This window comes from Lissotriton vulgaris, chromosome 5, assembly GCF_964263255.1.
Source record: "Lissotriton vulgaris chromosome 5, aLisVul1.2, whole genome shotgun sequence".
NCBI classification, from domain to species: Eukaryota; Metazoa; Chordata; class Amphibia; order Caudata; family Salamandridae; genus Lissotriton; species Lissotriton vulgaris.
Genome location: NC_141693.1, coordinates 1,401,970,961 through 1,401,986,361, shown reverse-complemented (window position 1 = coordinate 1,401,986,361; position 15,401 = coordinate 1,401,970,961). Strand labels below are relative to the sequence as shown.

Genomic DNA, 15,401 nt, shown 5'->3' with positions numbered 1-15,401 from the left:
TAAACGTATTTTTCCTAAGAGTTTGTCATGTGCTTAGCCCTCTGACCTCAAAAAGGGTTCAGAGGTGTATGTTAGTTAATAAATAACTGTTTATTTTCATAACTACCCGTGTGGTGTCCTTTTCATTTGGTATTCAAAGGTTATATGTGGTAAAACAGCTGGCTTCACATGCCATAAAGAGTTTAGCCTAAAGACTGCTTTTGTCCACACTACTAGGATAGCTGGTCTATAAGGTTGACTTACAACCAATCACCATAAGGGTTGTTTGGACTGATACAAGGTGATCAGTAGAACTAGTGAACATCATATATCAGGCCAACTTCCCACAGCCAGTTTTACTGTCATGTTTAAAGTTGAACTCTAGTGCATTTGTTTTTAGTAGGAGTTATGTTCTTCCGATCAGCCCTAACCCCTTTCCTTCTGATATCCTTGAATGGAAGAGTTGCAGATTTTACAAAGTTCTGACTGGCACTGTTTAAGATCTAGGGCAATGATTGAATATATCCATTTAATAGCAAAGTAGCCTTCTATATGTATTTCTTGTGTATTGTATATGTTAGCGAAGATCTCTGCCAACCAACAAGTCACCTTTTCATATTTCTGTTCCTAGTAGATGCCAACTACCACTGTCACTGTGGAGCGGACTTTCAAGCTTCACATCTCTCTCATAGTAGCTTATGTGATAGGGTCTGGATTTCAGAGTATCTAAAACAGCTCTTAGAAACCATATAAGGTCTGTTCCTATACTTTTAGCCTACCTTTGAACTGGATAAGGGGACATCTTGCTGCCAGCGCCTGTCATTGTTACCAATCTGCCTCGTTACAGTGATTGCTCAACTGCTACATCCTCACTAGTGAGAATCCGGAATGCATACAATGGCTACGACTCTCTGACAGAGGGGTGGGGCCTACAATACCCAGCCTCCCCCTCGATCTAGGCCACGATGAGGTTCAAATGAATGGCGTGGCTGGTGTCTGCTCCCTTCCTTCCTGCCTCAAATCAGCCAGCATCTGGCCCCCAGCCATAGAGTAACTGGGCCCAAAAACTGACCACCTGCCAAATCTCCCTTGCAGTCCATATGGATCCATGATGACCCAAGTGAGGCTTTGTGGCTCTTTACAGGGCTTCTGGCAACAGCAAGCACTAGGGGCCCATCACAAGTCTGTAACTAACAGAGGTGGGCTACAAATCCGCCCCCAGCTCTTAAAGCATTCTGTGAGCACACCAAAGAATTCTACCTGGGTCCTGATCGCTTTAGTAGGTAGATACTAAAGAAACCATCCAGGTCACTGTACACCTCCGCTGTATGCATACCTGTATATTTAGGGGCTGCAGAAAATGGGTTCTCTAGCCCACCAGGGCTGTTAACTCTAAAAGCCCAAAGAATGGCCAGAATGCCCCATATCAGCCTAACCCCTTAGTCATGGACAAATCAATGTGGATAGTGGGTCTCGTATATGTTTGAGTCTCCCTGGTGCAAGCCACTCTGGGAATTGTGAGAGACCAAATTGCCCACTAGAGGTGGCAGTTCCAGTACTGTCCTGGGATACCATCCTGGGTGGACTGCCTTATTATCTGTTTCCCTGGCAAATAGTGAGCTTGATCAAGGGTGGGCCTCAAGTGTTCCTTGTTGTGTAAACAAGCACTGTCTGGTGTAAGGGAGAAGGGCAGATGGCAGCACTAACCGTGGCTCTGTTCCTCTTTTCTTCATTATGGTCCTGGTTCTTTAGTCACCAAAGACCAAGGGGCAGCGAGCTCACTGCTTGTCATACGCTCCAATGCGACATGGCCTGGCTTTTCTGTTTGCCCTTTAAAAGTCCAGCTTCGGTGTTTCATTCTTAAAGTGGTGCAATTCAGTGCAACACCAAATCAAACCTGCTTTGTAGACGAGTTGTGTACGCAAGGTAGTCAATGGTCCACACCATTTAGCATAATTTTCCAGAATGCATATGGGGACTGAGGGTCAAATCCCAGAACTGAATTTTAAAGCCAGTTTATTACTCCATTGGAATTTATATAGTTACTATGTTTAACAAATTGTGCACAGCTTACCTTTTGTATACCATATTTAACCTGCTTTTTCTTGCCTGTTGCTATTATAATAAATGGCATTGCGAGGTATTTCAAGCGTTTATCATTGGTTACCATATCTTTTTACATTGCTTATGTTGTGCAGTGCTTTTGACTTGGGTTGTGCCCTGCAGGCAGCTGGTTTTAGAGACGATAGGATAGCAAATGTAACTCCAGTCCCAGAAAATTGTCGAAGAGGCTTATTTGCTATCCTAAATGCAGCCGTGTAATAGTTTAGGGAACACCATGACAGGACAAAGTGTGATAATTTCCTGATTTGCAGTCCACTCGCCTGTCCTCTGTCATGTCTGTACCTATCATAGGGCGGAAATGCCTAGTTTTCCAAACTGCTGATTAAGCACCTATTTACATGACTCCATCAACGCACTTTGGGCTATGCTGTCCTCCACACCCAATGAGAGACATTCACCTGAGGCCCCTACTCTTGCACATAGAGCCAACCTCCTACAGATTGTTCCATGCGCACCACTACTCACACAGTCTGCTTTAAGTAGTTTACTCCTTTACAGATAGCAAAGTTACAACAGAAAGCTGGAGTGAGCCTTGTTTTGTGTAAGCACATGAAGTTCAAATGGGTGACTTTGTTAATTCTTGCAAGTACTTGAGGCAGTCGGCAAAGACAGTGCTCAATTTAAGAGCTTATTTGAACATGAGTGCCCTCTGCATGTTTTAAGCAGAGTAAAAAAGGTTTTGCTTCAGCTGATCAGATGACACAGTATTTCGTGTATTGTCATGAAGCAACTTGAAATGCAGTATTTTTTTAGCCCTGGCATTAGACAATAGCTTTTGATTGTAAAATCTATCTATCTATCTATCTATCTATCTATCTATCTATCTATCTATCTATCTATCTATCTATCTATCTATCTATCTATCTATCTATCTATCTCCTTCCTTCCTACTGGTGGTTGCCAGTAGGAAGTTTATAGTTAGGACCTATTTTCCATAGGAAATCTGCAACATTTTATTTGGAATAACTTTGGCGCCGGTTGACGAATCATCGCGAAATTTTCAAAACTGGTGGGGCGCTCCGGTCCGCTCCTATCCTGAAAGTATCGGGGTGATTCGTAAAGCAGGGGCCGAGAAAAAAGGGGGGTCCCAAAACGAGTTTTCCCCATGCAATTTTCCATAGGAACTGTTCATCGCGGCTACAGCCCGAACTGCTGAACGGAATTACACCAAATTTGGCAAAGGTGTAGTCCTTGGTTCAGACTTGTGCCTTTTGCTTAAATGGTGCAAATCCGTTCAGTAGGTCCTGAGAAAATCAAAAGTACATATATATTTATGGCCCTGGAGGATCCGCGCACCCTGCCGTGCACGAGCTGTATTCTAATTGGCTGTCAACACTCCAAACCAGGAAGTGTTGGCAGCCATCTTGTGCCTCGGTAGTACCGAGGCACAAGAAACCTAATAAAATAACATGCAAAATGCGAAAAGGGGGCAGGGTAGAAACATCTGACCCCCTAGGCCTGCTCAGGGGGCCCACAAGGCCCCCCCCAATTCTTTTTTTTAAATCTGAAAAATCCGCTCAAGCCCCCCCCCCCCCCCCCCACACGCCCCGGGGACCGCCACCTCCCCGGGGCACTAAATATTTAAATTGGGGGGTCCATGACAGACCCCCCAACTCCGGGGACCACCACCCCCGGGGGCTTTGCAAATGGTGGGAAGGGAAGGGGGCACGCGGCCCCCCTCCTTGAGCCTTGTGATGGACCTGGGGACTACCACCCCCCAGGGCCGGCTCATAGTGTCCCAGGGTGCTCACCCCCAGAACACTGTAGTTTGCTATGGCAGGGTGGGAGCCTCGCGGCTCCCACCATGCCATAGCAAACTACTTTTCTATTTGGAAGAACGAGCAGGGAAACCTACTCTCTCTTCCAAATAGCACAGCAGATTGCTTTTCCACAGGGGGAGCAGCATGTTAGTTGCTCCCCGTGTGGAAAAGCGATGCCGGCTCTCGCAGGAGACGGGGAGCCGGCGGGACCGTAGGGGGATTGGGGACCCCCCACGATCCCCAACGGAGAGGGCCAGCCCCGGGGGATGGGTTCCCTGGGGCTACAAGTGGCCCAGGAGGGGGGGCCACGCTACCCTCCCCAAAATGTCATTTAAATAAATAAAAAAGACCGCCTGGGCGATGTGGTCCCCGGGGCCATGAATGGCCTAAGGAGGGGGAATGGCAGCCCCCCTCTTAGATGTAAAAAAAAAAAAAAAAAAAAAAGGGCCATGCCCCGGGGGATGGGGTCCTCGGGGAGATTATGGCCTCTGGAGGGGAGCCACACGGCGCCCTTCCCGAATGTTTTATAATAAAAAAAAAAAGAACAGGGGCAGGCCCTGGGGGATGGGGTCCCCAGGGACAACATTTTAGGGAAAGAAGGGGGGGCCACACAGCCCACATTCTTAATCCCCCTCCCAAAAAAAGACCGGCATTGCGTCGAAGGCCACGCCCCTTTCTTGTAGCACTCTGCAAACAGGCCCCCTTGCGCGTTTGCAGATGGGGAACAAATTCCCCTTGAATACTGGGGGTCCCTGGGGGCCAACTAGCCCACCAGGAACCTCTATTATGCGCCTGGGGGCTGCGCTGCAGAGAGGTGTTCTGAGCCCACGCCCCTTTTTACACCTCTCTGCAACGCAGCTCCGAGGCGCTTACTGGAGGGCCCTGGTGAGCTAGTTGGCCCCCAGGGGGATCTCAGGATTCACGGGGACTTAATCCCCCAACTTAAAACGTGCCACAGGGTGCGTTTGCACAGTGGTGAAGGTAGGGGGCGGGGCCTGAGGTGATATGTGTGCAAACCCGGCTAGTGGCGAGTTTTAAATTGGGGATGCGTGAGTGCTGGGCAAGAAACCTGCTAATGAAAGCAAAAAATGGCTAACAGAGGAGCAGCGAAAGGAAGCAACATGCTGGAAACACAAGACCTGATGCGCAGAGGCAGCGGGGGAAGGTGCAAATGAAGACGCAATCATGAAAAGAATGCAAGCGTAAATCCAACCTCGCTGGAAAATCGAGCCCTTGTGAGGAGGGACAGAAAAGGAGACTAAATAAAGTGGTCCATCTCAGGCACAGTTATGTATGAACCCAGCTAAAAGTAGGACATTTGAAAACAATGGTATAGGTAATGCCATATCAGGCATGAAACTGACACTCTGTAGGCTTCAAGAAATAGCTCAAGAGGGAAATTTGAGCTGGAGGCATGGCCAGATGTTAAAAGACACTGGGTATGGGTGACCGAAAAACATGTCAAAAACAGACACTAAGCTCACTCTGAAAGGAGGAACAGAGAAGGGTGAAAGAGCCAAAAACAGCATGTGGCAGGCTGAAGAAGACAGACCAGACCTAAAGCATGTATTAGGTCTGGGCAAGCCACGTGATATCGTCATCTAGTCCAATCAGAGGTGTTCAGTCTAAAAACCCCACACTGTTCAGCCCCGAGCCAGTGCTTAATTTGAGCCGGGGCTTTCCGGTGCTCAGTACCGGCACTTAATTTGTGTCCAGTGCTCGGCACCGGCACCTAATTGTCAACAACATACTTAGAACAGTCCCCCACATTGTGGCGCTGTTCATCTGATTTAGAGATGAGCAGAATAATGGTAGTTTAGGACTATAATGTACATTAAAATTGCTAATACCTGCCTCCCTAGCCATTCCTTTAGCTGTGGGGACCTGGAATAATCTGAACGGTCGCATTTACATGCGAGAGAGATTGTTAGTAGTTGTTTTAGCAGCAATGACAAGGGCGATCGGTGATGCAAGCTGAGCGGCCTCCTGGTCAGAGCCCTGGCACTTAATAATTTACAAATTAAGCACTGCCCTGAACAAACGAAGAGCAAGATGAGGTGTTGTGGCATTCAGATTGGGTTTGTCCAGGACTGTCCATTTGAATGATTCAGATGTCTGCTGCAAAGAAGTGTCTGGTCAGTCGAGTGTTTTGTTTAGAGCATCTAATAGTGCTCTTGTGTTCCTGTATGCGTATATGGATCTTATGAGTGGTCATACCCACGTACTGGGGCCCACAGGGGCACGTGATAAAGTAAATTACCTGCTCGCTGTTGCAATTTGTGCGATTCTTCAGCTCCATTGGTCTTGTCGTGCCTATGTCTGTTTTTTTTTAGCATTAGTCTTCACACAGACAGAGCAAGACCCACATGGGAAATGCCCTAGGTATTCGGTTTCTGTGTGTTTCCTGGTGGCGGTCTGTGTGCAGTAAAGTGTTTCTCAGATTGGCACTCCATTTGAATGCAAAGAGGTGTTTTGGTATCGTGTGTTGTCCTTTATTAAGAATATTCTAGTTCTATAATATTGATTTTTTTACTGCATTTGTGAGAGATCTAAAGGTGTTCACACACACCAACCTTGTTCGCGTGGGTGTCTTAGATGCATTGTCCAGAAGAGCTTCTCTGTTATGGTTTATTGCACGTTTGGCTGATTTCCTAATTAAAGCTTTAGGATATTGTATGGCCAGGAGATTGTTTCTTAAAGTCCTAGCATGTTCTTTGTATTTGGCAGTATTGGAACAGTTGCGCTGCAGCCTAAGAAATTGCCAAACAGAAGATTTTCACGCAATGATTTGTGATGATAGCTGTCGCAATGAAGCAAAGCGTTGCGGGTCATTGGCTTGGTGTACAATTCAGTTTCCAAATGGCCATCTGATAGATGGAGAGATCCAGAAAAGCAAGTTTATCTTTGCTGTAATCACACGTGAATTTGAGGTGTTCATTGCAGGTGTTGAGCCAATGATGGAAGGAAATGAGGGTTCGCTCATCCCATCTCCAAATCACCAAAATATCGTCTATATATCTCTTCCAGATATGGATATGTGTCTGGAAGGAATTATTGGTTGATAGAACGACCTCTTGCTCAATCATGTGCATATACAGATTCACCAGGCTCGGCGCAAAAGTAATCCCCATGGACGTACCAGACATCTGGTGATTAGAGTTGTGTTTCGAAAAAGGAAGAAGTTCTCCTTCATTGCCATAGTGGCACAACTCATGATGCATGGAATCACTGTCATGGTGTCAGGTGGATGGAGATGTAAGAGGTTTTCAATAGTAGACAGAGTCTGGTCTTGAGGGATGCATGTATACAGTGACTCTACGTGAAAGGACACTAGGTAATCGGTGTTGCAATCAAATGCTTGACCTTGTAATACCCTCAGAATGTCTTTAGTGTCCTGCGGGTAAGTTGGCATCAATTGCACCAATGGACGTAGAAAGTAATCCACAAATTGTGATATTGGGTCTAAGGCTGAACCAATACCTGAGAAGATGGGCCTCCCAGGCAGTGGTCTTTGTGGTTTGTGGATTTTGGGTAGAACATAAAAGTATGGAGTCACTGGTTCTTTAGTGCAAAGAAACACTGCTTCTTTCTGAGTTCTCCATGATCATGAGTGTTCTAGGTTCTGTTATCTTTTTGGTGGGGTCCTGATGTAGAGAACGATATGCTGTGATGTTGCTCTGCTGTCGCAAGCACTCAGTCCTGTATTCAGCGGTATCCATGAGTACAATTGCACCCCCTTTGTCCCCTGGTTTTATTGTGATGGTTTTGTCCATCTGAAGGGTAGTCGGGGCTTGTTTCTCTCAATTAGGGAGGTTCTGAAAAGTCTTTTGAGGTGTTGATGTAAAGGATTCTGGGTCCTTGAGGACAGCCTTCTCAAAGGTCGCTACCTCCACTGGTATGGAGCCAGTCGGAAGGTTAAAAGTGGACTTAGACCATAAGTTCGTATTTGTGCTGGTCTGGTCAGTTTCTGTGGGCCTTTTGTCTGCAAAAAAGAAATGGAGCCTAATCTTTCGAAAAAATGTATGCAGTTCTTGTTGAAAAATAAAGGGGTCTCCAAGGTTGGTGGGGACTGAGCCTAAGCCACGTTCAAGGACAGTGGTTTCATCCTGCGTCGGAGACCATTGGCTAAGATTAACTACTAGACTGGATCCCTGCTGGGGCCTGCCTTCTGCCCAGTCTTGCTCCCGGTGTTCGATGGTGACGTTGGAGTGCTCCAATGCACTTGGTGTTGGGATCTTCTTCTTCCTCGGCTACGTCCGCAGCTCTGCCCTAAAAAAGGCTGGATATAGCCTTGCTACGGGGGACAAAAAGCCATCAGAGGGCCCTGTTGCCCTGGGCCAAAAGTTGGAAAAGGCGGGTAACCCCATGGAGTAGGTGGCCACCATTGTGTCGGATGTGGACAACCTTGTTGCCCTCGGCACTGTCTATTGCCTCGGTTCTGCGTCCTCTGGCGCAATGTGTCCAAACTGCTATCTGAGTCACTTGATCCTTCTTCTCTGTCTGAGGAGGAATAATTCAACCCGTAGCGTCTACCTTTGTTATTGAAGGCTGGAGGTTGGAAAAAGTCATCTGTGTACAGATAGACTTTTTCCAAAGCAAATTTGGCCAAAGCTTTTTTGAATTTGGTGATCTTGCTGGTTGGCAAAGATTCTTTATAAGCTTTTGAGACTTTTAGCGACTTCTTCCAAGTTCTTTTTAAAGAGTGTGGCACCGACTATTGTCTTTATTTCTGATTCCAAAGTTTGAATTACGATCAGAATAGTGTCAGCCACCTTCTTTGCCTTGTTGATAAGAATCAGCCAGTCCCTCGTGCACCGCCAGGTAACGAGGGACCAGTGTTTGAGAAAGATCTTATTATCTAAAAACAGCCTTGGTGCGTTGGGGACTATGATGCCGGTGGGGGCACAATTGCTTCTCAGATACTGTCATAATTGAGCCAATGTGATTGTTCTAATATGAAGGCATCTCAAATTCTGAAGTTTGTTCCAGTCATCAGATGTTGTGATGGTCTGTGTTAGTGGTGTGTCTAATATGCTTGGGGTTGTTAATCTGTCAAGAACCATTGTATCATCAAAAGCTAGCCCCATGTGTTCTGCCAAGATAGAAAGAGAGATGGTGTCATAGTAACACACTTGTTCTGTGTAAATGGAAAAAATAATGAAACAAGAAAGTTAAAGGTCCGCAGCTTAGCCGCTGCTCAAAAATTACAACACACACAAAGAGGGCTAAAGGGGTTTCATGACCAACGTGGGCACGCTCCCCACTGCAAGAATCAACTCACAAAAGAGCCCACAGGTCCTAATTGTGTGAACATTTTCGAATGTGATACACAAAACTCACATCAGAGAAGAAACCAACTGAACAGGGGAAGGTATCCCCTTTAAGGACGACTCCCCTCACGCACCATAGGTGTCATGCTTCATTATAGGAGTGCCTCCCATCGTTAGAACTAGGTTCCCCAACGTTTATAAAAGAAAAAAACAGGCCGTTTTTGATCCTAAATTTGACATTCAAAAACTTTTGTAGATGCATTCATCCCAGTGGAGCACCATATCAGTACTGAGAAATGTGATGAGGTACTCAAGTTTCTCTTTTGTCTGGGAATGGATTGAAATCTGTCAGTAGGAGACCACTGCCATTTAAAACAATAAAATGCATGCCTCAGTGGCTGGCATTTGCATATAATCTAAAGTTTTCTCTTCCTGATAATCCAGTACGAACACACCTGTTTTCACGAATTTATGGGATATTCTGCAAGGTGAAATCGATTCTGTTGTGCTTATTAGGTATCCTCTAGCTTCAGAGATGATGCAAATGTGTCCTACTTATAATCAAAATGCATACATATTATTTTTAATCCTTGCCACAATAACAAGAGGAGTGTTCAATGCATGAGGTTAACCATTGCAAATAATTTGTTAATTCACTTGGTTGAAGCTGACCAATATTTGGGAATTTCATATATCCACACAAATTAGACATTCAGATGTTCCAGTGTGTCCTCTCTAGTTTCAGTTCTCATGATTGATAACGTTTGGGTATATTTAATGGTGATAAATTCCAGTCTACAGAAACAGAAAGCCTTTGATTCGTATACTGTCTGTTCTGCAACTAGTTACTTTTCTAGGGCACAAGTCTATATTGGGAAGAAATGTGACCATTCAGGCCCAAACATAGCTGCAAAGTGAAGGTCAGAAGAAGGTGGACAGGGTGTCAGGATTCCGGATATTTGTGTTATTTTAATTCTAGAGAGCTACTGATGTAGTTTGGGCAATGTGATACAACAAAACACAAAGAGGGCCAAGAGGAGGTTTAAGAACCAACTTGGGCACCCTCCCAACACCAAGAATCAACTCACAAAAGAGCCCACTGGTCATATTTTCGTGAAAATGTTCGAATGTGTTACACAAAACTTACACCAGAGAAGAAACTAACTGAACAGGGGAAGGTATCCCTTTTAAGGACTACTCCCCTCACGCACCATAGGTGTCTTGCTTCATCATAGGGGTGCCTCCTCGTGTTAGGAACCTAGTCCTAACTCGGGCTACAACCCCCTCTCTACGAGGGAGGAGCTCAGGGATGTTTTTCAATTTGAGTACATGGGTTGTACTAAAAACCCTATGTGAGCTGGGTGTGTGAATGAGTGAAATGTGCAGTGCTAATGTGAGTGTGAGATAAAACCGCCTATAGAGCCAGCCAGCAAAGCTTTATTTAGCAACCTTATGACTGTGGGCTCTTTTGTGAGTTGATTCAATGTGATATAACCCCAATAATAAATTGTTAAATACATGGGGCGGGGATCCTGAGAGTGGAGGAAGAGGTTTAGGCCTTATCATGCATGTTATTGGATGTCACCTGTCCCGTAGTGCTGCTTCATATAAGACATAAACTTGTAGAGGGTGTAAATGTCAATAATTAGTATTACAAGAGCCAGTGTAACTTCATCCAGATGTGGTAGATGACTCACTGCTCCCTACCTGGCATGTACTAAACTGTGTGTCTCCCTTCTCCTTGCAGGCTCCAGGATGAATTTGGAAAAGCTCAGTAAGCCTGAGCTCCTGATGCTCTTCAGCGTCCTGGAGGGCGAGCTGGAAGCGAGGGATGTTGTCATAGAAGCTCTGAAGGTATGTAGTCTCCGCTGGGTCAAGAAACCACAAATATTCTCCCCCGGCAGCTTCCTTATTTTGGATGCAAACTCCCATCATGAGTATGACCTTGTTTGCAGTTTGCCTCAAATGTTTCCCGGGGTTCAGTTTCAAAGTGGACATTTACACATTCTAAAGTCTTTCAAATACCACTCGATTGTGAAGAAAGAGGGCTGTGTGTTATTAGAACCTTACAAATGAAGCTGTTATTAGATTCTTTGGCTGCTGATGATTTTTCTGAACTTAAAACGTAAGAAAGGTTTGGGATTTGCACTGTATGGATTTTTAAGGAGCAGATGCTTTTCTTACAAATATTGTTAGAGACCTTTATACGTTCATAATTAAATGTGACCATTAGTTGGATCTTCACAGCCCTTAATGCTTCCCTCCTAATTTGCCATGTGCGTTTCCATTGTCGTAACATGTCACTATTGCTGAATAAACTGTTAAGTGTGAGCCGTAGAGTGATGCTGTGCAGGTAAATACGAGTAGAGAAGCCACCTCTGTATTTCCAAAAGTTGCCATAGACCTCAGCTTCTGCCTCTGCTGAGTAGTTGACTGCAGTACACAGGCATACTGAAACCACCAGGGCTCTGGTCGAAATAGGGTTTATTGTAGGTGTAAATGTAGGGATTGGTGGAAGGGTCGGCTGAGCCAAAGGAAGTAGGGTTGAACAGGAAATGGGTTACTTGAATGAGCAAGTCCAGGGGTAAGATGCAGAAAGCTTTTATTTAGGGGATTGCCATGATTGGGGTAGATTGGCATCTGGGACATTGCTAAGGAGGAAATGATGTGCAATTGGTCGAAGAGCATGTCTGTTGTATGTTGGCGGCGGTACAGGACTAGTAGTGTTAGAAAACCGCAAGTAGTGGTGGCCTATGAAGTATTCACCATGCGTTGCCGATCGGTGACAGGGGAGTCATGTGGATTCCGGAATGTCCAAGCCTACCTTCTGAAGGTTAACTGTGTAGCCATTAATGTGTAATTCTGTAGTGAAGTTGATGCTCCCATCCTTCCCTGTGCCTCAAATAGCTGTCCTGATGAGATTGGAAAAATACGTGGACCACACATGCTTCTGGGGGTAATCTGTTCATAGCGGCGGCTGACATGGCTCGTGGGTGGGTAGGTGGGTTTGGGAGTGGCGGGCGAGTCTGGCACGGAAATCCCGAAGGGGCGGTTGTCGTGGGGTTCTGTCGCACGAGGGCGGTTGTCGTAGGTTGTGTCGCGGGTTGTGTTGCGCGGGTGCCGAAATAAAAACATTTTAAAAAACATGAACTTACCTTAAGGCTGGTCATGGGTTCCTGCTCGCCTGTCTTCGGTGCCGTGACACGGTGCTCAACCAGGGGCTGGAGGGGTGGGCATGTTCTCCATGCAGGCTGTAATGGAGAACAGGGAAGTGCTCATGACTGGTTTGGGCGGCCTGAGAGGGCTGACTAAATAGTCATTGCGCACTTAGGAGCGGGCAAGCCACTCCTCCCCTGCCCTGCAAGTAGAGCAGACCCATCCAACCCCTCCCCCCTTTCACCCCCCACAAAGCAGCAGGACACGTCACGAAGCATAAAATGCTTATAACGTGATGTTGTTATCATTTTAAGTTTCTCGGAGGAGCTGCCCCTGCTGTTTCAGCTACTACATTTTTGAAAACCTCATGAGTGATCAGCACGGTTATCTGCTGAGTTCACCTGAAATTTGTCATTGCTGTTTTGACACTTGACGGGAGGTACCGGTGTTGCAGTACTGGGCCTCAAAGGTTTCGGGGGAGACACGATGTCCATGGGGCCTGTGAAAGCTAGGGCTGCACTGGAGAGGGAAGTGCAGGCAGAGTGGCTGGGGTAGCTCAACCCCATGTAAACCCACTGTTGTACAAGAGGCAAGTAGAGATATGAAATCACTGACCTTTGCACATTTTAAGTTTTGACCATGGATGAGATGTTAGTGCTTGTACATATATGGTCAGCGACCTTTCTCTACAACCCATGTTTGGCATCCATATGATACTCAAGTGGGTTTGTCTGAAGTCTTTAAATGCTACTCTGCTCGTCATTGCTTTCTGGTTGTGCGAAACAACAAGTCTGCTATAGCAGAGGCGATGATCAGAGGAGACACACGGTCTCCCAGTTCCGTATGGCAAGATCAGGGCAACGCTACACAAAATGCTACTGAGGACAGAATGATTTATTTTCATTGCTTTCATTCGGAACCCGTGCTTTTCATGTCCGCTATTTTCAAATATTTTAAATCCGACTGTGCACTCATACAAGTAAGGAATCAAAATGTATATCTTAGTTTCCAAAACACTGAGACACTTGTAGCTAAACTCCCCCATTACTAATAGTACGGTTTATTCTTGACAATATAGTGCAAAGAACAAACTTTTTGTATTGCTGCTGTTAGGATAAGATAATTCTAGTCCTTCATCAAGGACCCAGGGAAATCAAACGAAGCTGATTTTCTTTTGATGGGGAGGGAGAGTTGCTTTTAGATTTGGAGACGAACATATGTTCACTGGCCTAGTTTAGAGTTTGTATTATCCACCTTCTATACAGCAAGACACATTGGAGTTCTCACTTACGGTGAACTGTCATATGCAGTGCTTAATTTGTAAAATAATGAGTCCCGGTACCTCTGCTTAGAAGCCCTCAGCCAGTTCTATTAAATGTTGCAGTCAAATACCAAGACAGGTAGTCTTAAATCCATCTCCTGCTTCTTTAATCCACTACCAGACTCTCCCAGCCGTTGCAGATTCCTGCCTTCTCGCATTGTGACTGTTTTTCCGGATTTCCTTTCCTTTCCTTTTTTGTGCAGATTTGTGTGTTTTTCCCTCTCTTGTGTCTTAAATATCTAACGCTAAAAATAAGTGCCGATCCTCAAAAACGAAAAGTGCTGGTGGGCTGCAGCTGTAACTGCAACCACCAGCTCAAATTAAGCACAGATCATACATAAATTCTCAAGAGGTTCCAAAATTCCACTCCTACTTAAATGCCCTGTAATTATGTTCTCTTGGCAACTGATTCATTGTGCTCTGGCACACCTAACATTTTTTTAGTTGACGTCTGAATTGTAAAACGCATAAAAACAATAGCATTATAAAGCCACAGGGCAATTGACCTAAAATGAAAAGCCAATTGTATGGCTAAAAACAAAGTCAAAATAAAATGTAACATGATAAAGTGCAACTCTGGTGAAACTAAGTATGCACGGTTGACTGAGTAAATAGCTGCCTATTGTTTTCACATGACTCTAGAGATACACTCTTATTCTGAGGGAGCAAAGTTGTCATGTTTATGCGGTTGTCAGAAACTGAATCCCTTCTTGTCTGAATCAGGGAAGGTCATCCAAAGTTTCTAGTGACCTCTGAGCTAGCTGGCGCAAACCTAACTTAAGTCTAACATAGTCAGTAGAGACCTAGATGACCTCAGTCCTTCGTCTACACTGCTGTTTGTTATTCCAATGCGCAGAGCCTATTGGGAAAATAGGAACTACACTACACCATTCCATACTTCGCTTGTAGGTCTGTAAATGGTATTACCGCACCCTTCACCCACAGATCACCTATTTTAGAAATTCCTATTAGGTCCCATTTATCGAACCCCTTGGTGTTCGCTAGGGTGCCCAGTTGCGTTTCCCACAGAGGGGTGGCCTGTGTCAGCACCTCTTTCCATCCCAGGGCACTTTGTGCATCGTGCCATATTTTAATTGTGTGTGCTGTTGGTCCCGTGAGTGCAGTCTGTTTCCTGTTGGTGTATAGTGCCCTCAACAATCTGCTGGTCGGTAGGATGCTTCGATCTAGCCGAAATGCTGGTTCGTCCTGTGGGACGTGGAGCCACTGGTTTATTATCATCAGTTGTGAGGCCCAGTAGTAGAATTTGATGTTCGGGAGGGCGATACCACCGTCATACCAACTTCGTGTTAATTTGTGTTGCGCTATTCGGGTGGGCTTTCCGTCCCTCAGTAGTGTAGTTACTTCCCCTTCAATGGTTTTGAAGTATTTAGGAGGGACTGGAAATGGAGTGTTTTGCAGTGCATAGAGAAATCTTGGCAATTCCAGCATTTTAAACAGTGCAGCTCTTCCCAACAGCGTCAACGGGAGGGATCTCCAGTGTTTAACATCCGCCCGGAGTCGTTCTAGGGGCTTCATTAGGTTTTCTTCCATGAAGATGGACTCTGTCGTTGTGACATATATTCCTAGATACTTGAACCCCTTAGTCGTGACTTGCAGTTCGCAACCCCAGGGGAGTCGCGGCGTGGGTCCATGCAGAACGTATAGTAGCGATTTTTGTCCAATTGATCGTATATCCGGATACTTTCCCATACGCTGTGTGATATCTAGTAGAAACGCCAGTGACCTCGCCGGGGATGTTAAGTGTATAAGTACGTCATCAGCTTAAAGCGA

At 45.6% G+C, this 15,401-nt stretch overlaps 1 protein-coding gene across 1 annotated transcript in view; it reads left to right on the top strand.

Moving 5' to 3' along the window:
• Positions 1-15,401, top strand: part of CTTNBP2NL (CTTNBP2 N-terminal like) — a 238,603-nt gene that overhangs the window by 79,685 nt on the left and 143,517 nt on the right. The window contains exon 2 of the mRNA XM_086923348.1: positions 10,881-10,987. Within this exon, the coding sequence (XP_086779474.1) occupies positions 10,889-10,987 (99 nt within the window). The 5' untranslated portion in view covers positions 10,881-10,888. The remainder of the gene's footprint in view (positions 1-10,880; positions 10,988-15,401) is intronic.